Source organism: Penicillium macrosclerotiorum (genome assembly GCF_028827735.1).
Source record: "Penicillium macrosclerotiorum strain IBT 26536 chromosome Unknown utg000006l_segment0_segment0, whole genome shotgun sequence".
Lineage (NCBI taxonomy): Eukaryota > Fungi > Ascomycota > Eurotiomycetes > Eurotiales > Aspergillaceae > Penicillium > Penicillium macrosclerotiorum.
The window spans coordinates 2012140-2024329 of NW_026643085.1; the positions used below are offsets into that span (position 1 = coordinate 2012140).

Below are 12190 nucleotides of genomic sequence, written 5' to 3' on the forward strand. Positions count from 1 at the left end.
TACATCATCCTAAACTTCCTCAGAATTAAATCGAGACCATATTCCTACCACATTGGTTCAAAAAGTATTGTCTTTTTTACTCGCTGGATATAAAACTTATGAGATATATCTTATACTGGCTGTGATTAGAAATATTTGAGGTATTTTCAGACCTGATTGGGGAAGACTTGAGGCCATCAAAAGTATCTTAAGCCGTCTTTGTTTGCTGTTTAGAATGCGTTTGATTATGCTTATGTATCAAGAGAAATGATTGGAGATAGGATATTGTGTCAAAAAAAGGTCAAATGAATACGCGACGTTTCAATAAAGGAGCTAGATAACTCTGAATGGTTTGGCCGCTCCTAGAAAGCACATCCCAGACAAGGTAAACAAAATGATAAAAAACCTCGACGGGCGATCTATATTGTGCTCAAGGGTATTTCCCACCACGAGACGCCGGTCATACAAATATTCTCACAAGCCGAGAAAGCGAAAATCCAAGAGAGCTGGCAAAAGCAATCATGTCGATACATAGAGACAATGCGGAATGTTGCCTGGAGATCAATACATATATACGAGAAAAGGAATCAAGGACATAGAATCAGTCAAGCATTATTGGTGCCGGGGCGTGGCGTCGTCGGGGCTCATAATGGGGTAATTTTGGGATTCGCCAAAGAAGCTGAGAACATCTTGCGGAAGGTATTCTAACCAGGGGAGGATCTCGCCATTATTGAACGGGAAAGATTCCTGCTGCTGCAGGGTATTCATGTCAACATCGTGGCTTTCAATCATCATACCCCCGGTGTGAGAGGTCATGCTAGGATGCAGATCGCCATGTGAGCCCATGTGCGGATTTCTGGTATGGTGAACTGCAGCTGCAGAGGAGACGGGGTAGGGATAAGCAGAGGGGTGTCCATCCATCGGAGAAGGAATACCGTGACCGTAGGTGGATTGGGCTGCAGCAGAGATGCGAACATTTGACTCAGGATAAGTAGAATTTGTTCCCAGATAATAAGGAGATTCTGCACCGATCGGGCAGCTCGGAACTTGGGAGATCTTCGCATTGGCTGTGGCTAGAGGCGTTCTCCTACTTTCCTCGTGTGCACGAGTTGGTTGGACGGCTTGCGGGAAGGAAGCGTTGGGAGTGTGTGCGGAATTTGTTTGGACAGGCAATGCTGGGTAGCTATGGCTGTACTGAGACGAATAGGCAGGTTTGTTCGTGTCAGCAGCATCAGTGTGAGTTGAAGGCATTTGGTAGAGCAAGCTCAGGTTGGGTTGCGAAGAGTTCGTGGCGCCAGTCAAAGCCCATCCAATAGCTATCAAAGGAACAGACCATTAGTAAAAATAAGAATGCCATCGCGATATAAGGTATATTCACCTTGACTGGGGTCAATCTTTGGAGACCATTTTCCATCGGGAGGTATGTCTGCAACAGCGGGTGGTCTTTCCGCGCCCGGGTTAGAGTCTGATGCCCTGCTCGCACCCCAACCAGCTGATCCAAAAGTCTGGACAGGCAAAATTTCCGCGGCGTTCTCCATATCCTCGGCGGTATACAGAAGTGGATCGACAATACCCTTGGCCTTTTGGTCGAGAACCGTCAGGATATATCGCGTGCCCTCCCAGTAGGTATTCAATGCTTTTAATGCCTTATAGCAGCGCTGGTAGTTCTCCTTCGCGGCGGATGCAAGTAGAATATGCTTGGCAGTAGACTTGCGCTCCGAGCCATTCGATGACTCCATTGTTGGCATCACGAAACCACTTGACTGGTTAGTCAAAAGCGGTTGTGGCGGAGGAGAGGCGGACCTTGAAGAAGGTGATGAGTAGTGGGCGCTTTCCATCAGGAAAGCACATGCCGCGATGTACATAGGCTGGCTTGTGAAGGGGTTGCCGATGAAGCTCTTTCCGTCGACAAGTTCGGAGAAAGAGAGGATGTCGGCGATGGTCTTGGCTGAAGACATTGATAATTCACGACTGTTTGGATACAGATGCTGTATTGTTCCACCGAAGGAGTTTAGGAGAGTCGGCTGGTGAAGAAGCACAATTAGAGTATGAAACCACTGCCATATGTTAGAGAATTTTCAAGAAGTATTCGTAGAAGAAGAGCTTCATACAAAGTGCAAGAGAATGAAATTAGTGCCTTCTTTGGCCTTTACATATGCCTGGAAGTTCGCAGCATTGAAGTGAAGCTTGGGTGATAGCCGTTGATAAATACCGGTCAGATCGCTTTCCATTCCCGCCAGTCTCTTGAGCGTGTCTGAAGTGACATGATTCACGTCCTGGATACCATTGATCAGGTCTGTGACTCGCCCATAGAGATGAATGATCCGGATGAGAGGTGGAAAGGGCGCAGGCCACCCGTTCGGAAGTTGCGATTCAGACTGAAGTGGAAAACATAGCTCGATATCTTCATCACGCAGTGTGACCGGCCGACCAGTCCCGGAGGAAATGACTCTGTCGAGGAAAAAAATGCTCCAGAATGAGTCCACCCGTTCCCGTTCCCTTGCACGTTCGGTGCCAAATGCAGGCGGGTGTGTTTTCGGACTTTGATAAATATCCAGGTCGTCATACTGGTCTTCTCGTAACTTCCCAGCCTGACCGGTCATCACTTCACTAGGAGTTACTCCTTTTTGGCCATAGTTATGCTTTAATCCTTGAAGTTTTTGAAGTCCGAGATCCTGCGCCATGCGAATGGAAATTCCAAGGTACATCCATAGGCCACTATCATGGTTGGATCCAAATTGTTCATAGGCCAACAAAAGGCACGCTTGAACGGCAGAGAGAGTCGGACATGACAATGAATCAACAAGGGCACTCATGGCTCGATGTGCAAAAGGCAGGCCCCGGTCCCACAGCCTGATATCAACGGGGGGTTGCGAGCGATCAATCGGTGGTGCCTGTGGCGGACCGAGGAGTGGATGAGGAGAAAATCGTGCGGCCAAAGCGCAGACCGCATCCACCAACATTGTATCAACCTTCTTTTCCTTCAGATCCTGGAGAAATCTGTCTCGCTGGAGGAAAGGAAAATTGCAGCCGAGATGCGCAAAAAACAGATCGCATAGATGATAAACGAGATTTGGAACGGCCAAAGCATCGTCACGGTCGTAGAATGGGATTGTGTTAGAGTCACGAGTATCGCGGGTATCTGCCGTGGGAGCTGAAAGGCCGACATGAACGTCGGAGGGTTTTGGACTTCGGAGCGGCGAGAGGGACTCTGCACCAAAAAAAGACTTAGAGTTGAAATGGGTTCTCAATATAATCTCCGCAAGACCTACCGGAGGACATGGATGGGTTGCTCTTGCGCGAACCTCGAACTTGGACAACCTTGAATATACGAGTCAGAAATATTTCCCGGAAATTCCAATCGAAGCAAGAAAGGTTCACACCATTTGCTTGAAGCCCGGCACGATGGCTGTTGGCCCGAAATATCTGAAGTATGGAACATGAGTGCGGTTACTGGAGCTCATAGAAGTGCGACCTATTCCACGAGATTGAGACCAGTCAGTTTCGCAGTCGCAGCCAAATCCACTTCAGTCCACGCACAGCGCTGACGTACTACTTTCTGGGCTGTCGCCCGCAGCCAGTGAATCCGACTCTTTATTTGTGCGCGTCGTTGTATCTCTCGAAGACCCATCTTTCGGGACCGTCTGCTTCGGGACTTGCGGGGACTTCTCGGTGTTGACCTTGGGGGTGATGACAGGTGCTGGTGGGGGCTCCGGGGAACAGCTCTCCACCGCTCGGTTGGTGCGCTGGCTGGAGTCTGTGGGAGGGGGAACTGCCGGGGCGCGCGACGCCGAGTCGGACTGAGATCGTAAGTGCGCGGTGGACTCGGTGTAGCCGAGACAGACATGCTTGTAGTCTGAGCAGGTCTTACATACTAGTGGTGGATGGTGTGCATCAGCCAAGGACTTTGTATGAGTTGCAAGCCAATCCCGCGGAGCCTCCTACCTGGCTGTTCTCCCGAACAACGAATCTTGCGCCGGCGACAGGTGAGACAACTAAGGTGAATCTACTGCGTTAGAATCCCCATGTACATGCCAATATATTTGAAGGGTGATGTTCGATGTACGTACGCGGCGTTGACTCGGCGGCGCTTGGTTTGGGGTTGACCGTCAGTAGCGACAAACCGGATCTGTCGAGGCCCAGACGGAGCGCCGCCACTCTTCTTTTTGGGAGAAGGGGGGCTCATTGCGAGCGAAGGACTTAACCGTGATCACGACCCATTGGGCATCGGTTCCTTTGAGTCCTCTTCTGTTCTGGGGGATGGGGGATCGGGGAAAGGCGATCGGCTCGGAGCTTCAAACCAGGGCGTGCACGGCTATGGGACAGATGAAACGGTAAGGCAGATCGTGGGAGAGGAGGATGGATGGCGGGAGCGAAAACTTCATGAGGCAGAGAGTTGGAAAAAGACGAGCACGAGGCCTCGAGGGGAAAAGGGGGCCTTAGAGCCCAATCGGAAGGGATAGAGGCGAGCTTGCGAAAGGGCCGAAGGAAGGGAGGGGGGAAGTTGAGGAGGATGAGGGAGAGGGGAGCGAGCCCACGATAAGAGAGCAACACAACCTGTCCCTTCTAATTATCCTATTAATATTAATAAGTATCTTTCGAACTACTGGCTCTGGAACAAGAATGGAAAAAAGTGGATAAAAGGAGAAAAAAGAAAAAGAAAAAGAAAAGAAAAGAAAAGAAATGGAAGCTCGACTCGAGGAGAGAATTACGAACGGTCGGTACCGAGGACTTATGAATTCTCCCTGTCGTCCCAGCCGGACGAGGTACCAGTATACGTCCATACATCATAGTAGGCCATGGAGTAGTAGAAGGATGCTCGCCTCAAACTATAACAACGCCACCACGTCTGAGAGAAAGATTCCCCCTTTCGCAGACGCTATTGATGATTGTCCTTACTAAATGATTATGATGACATAGGGCTCGTGGTGCGGTTTCCAATCTTCCATCCTGAATGCGCCTGACCGCCCATTCCAATGGTCTCCTTTGCGTTTATTTGCTTGGATGATGATGGTAGGGGCAGAGATACATACCGACTGATGTAGGCCAATGTCAGGATCAATGGATGTGCCTATCCTGTCCTCCGCTCTCTATGATCATCCTGTCCGCGGTGAGGTTTACTGCAGGACCGTCGAACTGTTGACTGGAAACCGTGATATCTCATCGTTTCATAATTTGGGATATCCGACTGTCTTCCACCAGGATTAGGAACATGGCGTGGCATGGCAAGATCTGATGGTCATGGGATCAGTGCCCTGGTGGGTCTTTTTGGGGTCCAAGTGGCCCCCCAGTGCACTGTAGATCCATTGACCAGCTCCTGGCTTGAGGGGGTGGGGGAGTTTGGGGCATGAGAGCGGATTGGCCAGGCTGTGCTCTGTACAGAGGCTACACGGAGTATTCACGGCGAGAGCAGAAAGAGAGAGCAAAAGTACGGAACAAAATGACAGTTTCCAAATTTGAAGTATAGGATCGGGTGGGCTTTAGGAGAGGATGGAGGGGGAGGATACGAACCTTGGGACTGGTGGCCGAAAAAGTCCAGAAGTCTGGGGGCTCCAGGCCCAGGATTTTATGGGGTTCGGTGTGGCCCCATCCCCCATTGTTCCAGTTGCCCAGACTGCGAGCGAGGCGAGAGACCCCAATAATAAAAGTCCAAATGATCCGCTGTGTTTCACCAACTTCCCTTTTAGCAGTCCCATTTAGCAGACCTCTTCTCGACACGAGTTGCCGTGAACAGTCTATTCCGTACAAATTGACCTCGTGTTGGTGGGAAAAAAAATAAGCTTATCCACTTGATCTCCGACTCACCATTTTACCGGGGATTTACCCGCATTTTTCGGGCGAGAAATAAACCGAGATTTTGGGGTTTTCAGAGGGCTTGGTCAGTGTCCAAATTTCAAGAATTTCTGGAACTGCTCTGGAATCGGCTTGACTCCGAGGAACCTGCTGCTTGTTTATTTTCCAGACCTTCGGGGCCCAGGAAGTTGTCCGGGGACGGGCCGGCCGTCGGGAGGGCGGGATTACTGCCACGCACAAACTCTGTCCCAGCATGTTTCACACTGATGGACGGAGGACTCCGGTCTGTGGCAACAGGAGTAAACACAGTGCCGTGGAAATAGTAATTCCCCGGGCCATTTCGTAATCATCCGGACTGACGTCGATAACCATGCGATAAGAACCGGAGACACACCGGCATGCGCAACCCATCATCCATCCATGCATCTGCTATTCGCAGCTGCGCTTCGAACAACTCGAAGATCCTTGGCACAATATCCACTGTGAGTATTTTCACCGTCATGGTGGCGACTGACCGACATGACCTAGCAGCAACCAACAGCCTAGCGGGGCACCCTTGAACAATCTTGCTAATATGCCGCGCCTCTCGATTGTCCTAGTCACCCGTCTTGCTCCCTTAGGTTTCCCCGGTCTCTAAGCAGCACACCAACAATGTCCAAAGTTGGTTCCGACTTCGACAAGGTCCAAGCCTCCCGCCCGGACTTCCGCCGCGATGCCGAGGTTATCTTCACTAAACCCCCAAACCCCACATGGAAAGACGGCGACGGGGCCAATGACGGCGGGGAGAGTCTCAAGAAGAACCACGTCGAGATCGACCCCCATGCCGATGGCCGCCCCGTCGCTTCGAACTACAAGCTTCTGATCTCCGGCATGGTGCCGCGGCCGATTGCACTCATCAGCACCCAGTCTCCCGACGGCTCCACGACGAACCTCGCGCCCTTCAGCTACGCGCAAGTCATCAACCATGACCCCCCGCTCTTTGTGGTTGGCTTCGTGGGCTCGCTCGAGAAGGCCAAGGATACACTGAATAACCTGCACGAGACACAGGAGTGCGTCATCAACATCATTTCGGAGCACTTTGTCGAAGCGGCGAACGCGACGGCCATCAACGCGCCCTACGGCCACTCGGAGTGGGACGTCTCCGGTCTGACCCCAGCGCCCACGTCGGTCGTCAAAGCGGCGCGGGTGAAGGAGTCGATACTGGCGATCGAGGGCAAGCTCGTCGAGACCAAAGAGTTTGAGAGCCGGGCGGTCCCAGGCAAGAAGGCAAGTGTGCTGGCGATCATCGAGGGCGTGCGATTCTGGGTCCGAGAGGACGCTATTGATCAGGAGCAAAGTGTTATTGACCTCAAGGTCCTCAAGCCAATCAGTCGCCTGGGTGGAATACAGTATGGCCGAACAACGGAGGGCATTGAAATTCCCCGACCGACCTTTTAAAGATCCACCATTACGCCCCAGGGTTAATGATATGGAAAGATGCGGCGAGTGAAATATTCTTTTGCATAGATAAGATATAGACTGGATTGTTGAAACGAAAGAATGGGGATATACGTAGAACAAGTTATTTTCTTACTGTAACGGCCCTGTAATCTTCGACGAGTCACATCTTTGTTCGCTAGCTATGAGGGTTGATGATCTTGTTTATATAAAATGGGCCATAATATTTATAATCTTAATTTTAACTTTATGAAGTGCAAACTTAGCCAACTATGGACTGATCAATCGAGTGGGCGCTGTGCCTATCTGTCTTGCAGGCTGGATCGAAACATACAAGGTGGATCTACATGGGTACTAGGTATATTTGTCAATATAGTAGGATACGGTATCGGCTAGGAAAGCTAGGATCCAATGGAACGAGATGCTCAATATAGTGATGTATTGGGTGACTGAACTATCTAAGTGTATGGGCGGGGGAATGTTGAATATCCCCTACCTTGCTGTCTAGCGTGTTACGGCGCTGGGTTCCGAGTATACCCGGGATACCATACAAAATACGTAGCAAATCGAGTATCCCTGTAATATCCTGACGCGCATAGAGATATGTGGGTCTCGCCCGTATTATGTAGTCTTCCTTCTCGATATACCCCCTAGGGATAGGCGATTTTACAATCTTCCAAATCTTCGATTTCCGGCGTCTCTACGAATCAACCTCTATTTCCTATTTAGGAAATCTTCAACAGCGTTTCAATGTCTTCTATCCTAAGCTGGTTGACGAATGCTTTATGTCGCTGCCGGGGAAGGCTCTTAGTAAGGCTATCAGCAATTATGTCCTTCGACTCGACCTATCCAACGGTAACACGTTGTGCCTAAACCTCCTGCCTTAACTAGTGCTGATGAATATCAACATATCGGAGCTTGGTCTTTAGGAGAGGCGTCTCCTTCGTTAATAGTCCGAGCGTCTGCTAGTTATTACAAGTGATAGTAAGTAGATATTGAGGATCGAATCTAATTGCTTTGTATAGGCGCTTCTATATCGCAATTAAACGAGCGGCTTCTGATATAGCAAGCAGTTCTACTTCGGTAGTGCTAGTTGTTACCGTCTTTTGCTTGCTAGCCTTCTAGTTAACTAGTTCTCTAAATATTGTCCCGATATACCCCTGCGAGCTCTTGCGATCCTATATGTCGGCGAATAATATATCGCTAGCGAAGCGTATAGCTTCCGAGTTAGCGTCGTTGCGTGGCCGGTATACGATAGCGAGAGAGCGAGTGTGATAGAGGTATGTAATAACTTAGTTCACGGCGGCGAGGTATTCTAGTCCGGGGTTCTTAAGGAATTAAGCGAGTGTAGCCGTCGCTTTAGCGGTATCTAGTCTAGATATTATTATCGCGTATTAGGCGCTTCCTATCTTCTCTTAGTATTCTTTGACTCTGTAATAATTAGCTGTTCCTATATATTTAGTAAGCGTTTACGTAGGTAGTGGTATAGTAGGCTTCCTACCGTCGGTGAGATAATATCGGGTAGCTATAGCGGAGATATAGGAATCTTGATAGAGCTAGAGTGCCTTCTATGATCTATCTTGAATAATCCTAATCCTAAGGAACTATGAAGCTTCTCCTATATCACGGAGCTCCTATTAACGGTAGAGTGCCTAGTATACTCTCTTTACCTATTCTCGCTATAAAGGGTAGTTCACGATAATTATGTTATTAATATAGAAGATAATAATAATACCGTCGTCGACGAGTATACAAAGATTATCCTACACGACTTTAAATCTATATTGTTTTATTCTACGACTTGCTTCCTTCTACTATAGTCGAGGAGATTTGCGTAGCCCGTAGAGTGCTTTCTTAAGCTTCTAACTAAGCCCTACGCGGCTAAAGCCTTCCGGTAACTTAGTATAGACTTCCTTATCGAGTAGACTATTTAAGAATACGTTAACGGCGTTAAATTACCGAGTATTAAGGTTAAATGCTGTAATAAGAGAGAGTACTACCCTAGCAGTTCGAATAGCTAGTGTAGCTAAGTACTTCTCCTCGGTAGTTATAGTTTAAAGGTCTCCACGGATATAGATCCGAGCCTTCAGCTTCTCAAGATATCTATCGCTATTATATTTATATATAAATACCTATTTTAATAGAAGAATCTGCTTCCTAGTGTTACTCGGACGTCGTACGATCTTGTACGTTCCTTTATCTTCTAGCATCTTGATTTTATTATTTATAGCTTGCAAGAAGCCGTCTCTAAATAGATAGTTTATTATCTCTTTCTATCCTCGAGGCTCTAGCAATAGCTTATCTCGGTAGTATCTTAGTTAGTCGATCCGGCTTTAATAAAGAGCTATAGCGAATGCAGCTAGTGTCTAAGGTGTATCTCTATCGTTACTATTATCGTTGATAGCTAGATAAGTAACAAAGTTATCCTCGAAGCGTGCTCTTCGCTTCCTACTTCCTTACACGACGTTTTCTAAGGTTATATCTCCTATAATGTCTCTTAGAGCTCGCTTAGTATCGTTCTTAGTCGATTCTAGCTCGTTTTCGGTTAGGGAAAATGCTCCTAGTATTGTTTACGGTAGTTCTAGTAATACTAATAATATTTCTATAGCTTGCTGTGATAGATTTAAAGGATTTAGAGATAGAGAAGAATAGTGGATAATAGATTAAGGTATTAGGAGTAAGGCCGTAAGGTCGTATATAAGTTGCTCTTCTAGCGTACGCTCTCGGCCTATTTGCTACGAGCGTTTACTATAACTAAATCCTACCTCCTAATTAGTTAAACTAGAATTAGTTTGCTTAGTTTGTATCTCCTAGATATCAGATATCTCTATTAGCTTTAATGCTTTATCCTTATCCTCTTCAGCTTTATCAATTTCTAAAATAGGAAGTCGTTCTAATATATCTATAGGCTTAACGGTATCCTGCTTCTTATTATAGAAGACCTTCTTATTAAATACAATATCTCTCGCGTCCCGTACGAGTCCTCTTTACGGTATCTAAATACGCTAGATATTCGATACGGTATAGCTAACTATATAACTAGTCTCTATTCTCAGTGCTATCTTATTACTATACGGAATACTCTGTCTCTTGATATACGTACGGTATCCGTATAGCCTTAAATTTGTAAGGTTTAGGCGTGTCTGCGATAATTCGGAGTTAATCTAGGTATAAGCTTCCTACCACGGTATAATCCACTTCCCGTCTAGCATTTTAGTAGGCGATCTATTTAATATATAAGCTATATAACGAGCTATTTCTAGCTATAGATCCTTCGGCAGCTTAGTATTAAGCAAGAGTGCTCTTATACCGGTTGTTATCACCCCCCTAGAGCGTTCACTAAAAGAGTTCTATTCTAGTATGCCTATAATACTCTATTCAATAACGAATCCTATATCCTCGAGGTGTTCCTCAACTACTCTTCCTACGGAGCGTTTATAATTATATCGAAAGGCCTTTATCGGAAGGTTCTATTATATCTTCGCGAGTGTATAGAACTTCCTGATAGCTTCCTAGTATTCATTCTTCTTCTAATACGTGTATACAACGTGCAATCGAATACTATTAAGATAGAAATATATGATCTAGCGATCCCTATTATAACTAGGTGTGATTTAGATAAGGTTAAAGTGTACTCGGCCGAATCTGCTATACACTTTTCTATTTAGTCGTCTAGATATTTAACGCTTTGCCTTTGCTTGCTAATAGACCTCGCATCGTTCAGGATTATCTTCAGATTTCGAGTCCGGTATTATCTTGACACCCTCGACAAGCTCCGGTAGCTTCTCGACTTTTCCTTAGTAAGTATACCCTAAACGTCGATACTAAATATTAGCTTTCGCTTCTAATACTAATAGCTTCTCGCTATAGCGCGTTGCTATCGTGAGATCCTGTTATAACGGTTTCGCAAGAGCGAATAGCCCGCTATAATCTTCGAGCATTACCCTCGTCGGAATAGATCCCTTATAATATATTACTCCCTTACTATTATCCTATCGGAATCTAAGCTTCCTAATCTTCGAATAAGATATCAGATTCGTATAGAATTTAGGCGAGTATTAGATATCTCTTAGACGTAGTTTAAGCTGATTCCCTTATCTATTCTATATTATAATAATAACGTCACCTCTTCTAAGTAGGTCCGTATAACTATTACTAGTTTTAACGGATTTATTCGTCGCCTTAAACGTTACAAACGCTTTATAATCGTTGCATATATAATATATACTTCCCGAGTCTAGTATCTAACGGTTTAATAAAGGATAATCGGCTTGCGGTATATCGGAGAAGAAGGATATAGCTAGTATAGATAGCTAAGGAGTCTCTTATGCCTCCGACCTTAGCTGTTCTATCCTTACTCGCTTACGGTTATTAAGCTTTAGTATCTCCGCTTCGACCTTATCAACTTCCTCTTTTTTCGGCTAAAAAGCTATAGTTCTTATAGTAGGGTTAACAAAGGGGTATTCACTATACTAGTGAACCTTCCCGTATACGTATTTAGCCGGTCCCTTCTTATTCCGATTCTATATAGACGTTGTCGTCGTCGGTAAGGCTTCTTCCTAATTATTCAATATTACAAATAATACCTTTAAACCTCCCTTTCTAGTGCTTACTTATACGATCGTACGTCGTCGAGTACGATATGCAGCTATAACCGTATAGAACGTAAGTAATTCTTTGTTCTCTTTAAGGTCCCTTAAGTGCTATATAATAAACGTATCGTCCGATAACGGTAGCGTATCTAAGAAGTCTCGAATAGCATCTTGATTATCGATATAGTCCGGTACTTTAGCGGCTTTACACTCTCTAAATAGCGCTTCCTACTTGCTAAGGACATAATCCTATACTATATCTTTTAGTAATTAGTAGAGTATCAATCTCTATACCCGTCGGAGCTCCTAGCGTCTATCAGACGTGTCCGGACGGAAGATAGCGGCGAGCTTCTAGAGCCTAAGTCTAGGTCTATCTATTCCTACTACTA

The 12190-nt window shown here is 46.4% G+C and overlaps 3 protein-coding genes across 3 annotated transcripts; 1 reads left to right on the plus strand and 2 right to left on the minus strand.

Moving 5' to 3' along the window:
* Positions 1-591: 591 nt before the first annotated feature.
* On the minus strand, positions 592-4165 carry N7462_006006 (fungal specific transcription factor domain-containing protein; the record flags this gene model as incomplete). The annotated part of the gene is made up of 8 exons (XM_057077724.1): positions 592-1295; positions 1358-2036; positions 2091-3190; positions 3252-3300; positions 3363-3454; positions 3533-3884; positions 3925-3985; positions 4050-4165. The coding sequence occupies 8 exons, from the start codon at positions 4163-4165 to the stop codon at positions 592-594; spliced, it is 3153 nt and encodes a 1050-aa protein (XP_056933304.1).
* Positions 4166-5872: 1707 nt separating this feature from the next.
* N7462_006007 (uncharacterized protein) lies at positions 5873-6274 on the minus strand (the record flags this gene model as incomplete). The annotated part of the gene is made up of 2 exons (XM_057077725.1): positions 5873-6057; positions 6133-6274. 2 exons carry the CDS (start codon positions 6272-6274, stop codon positions 5873-5875), a joined length of 327 nt encoding a protein of 108 aa, XP_056933305.1.
* A 149-nt stretch (positions 6275-6423) lies between these two features.
* On the plus strand, positions 6424-7209 carry N7462_006008 (flavin reductase family protein; the record flags this gene model as incomplete). The annotated part of the gene is made up of 1 exon (XM_057077726.1): positions 6424-7209. The coding sequence occupies one exon, from the start codon at positions 6424-6426 to the stop codon at positions 7207-7209; it is 786 nt and encodes a 261-aa protein (XP_056933306.1).
* Between the last annotated feature and the right edge of the window lie 4981 nt (positions 7210-12190).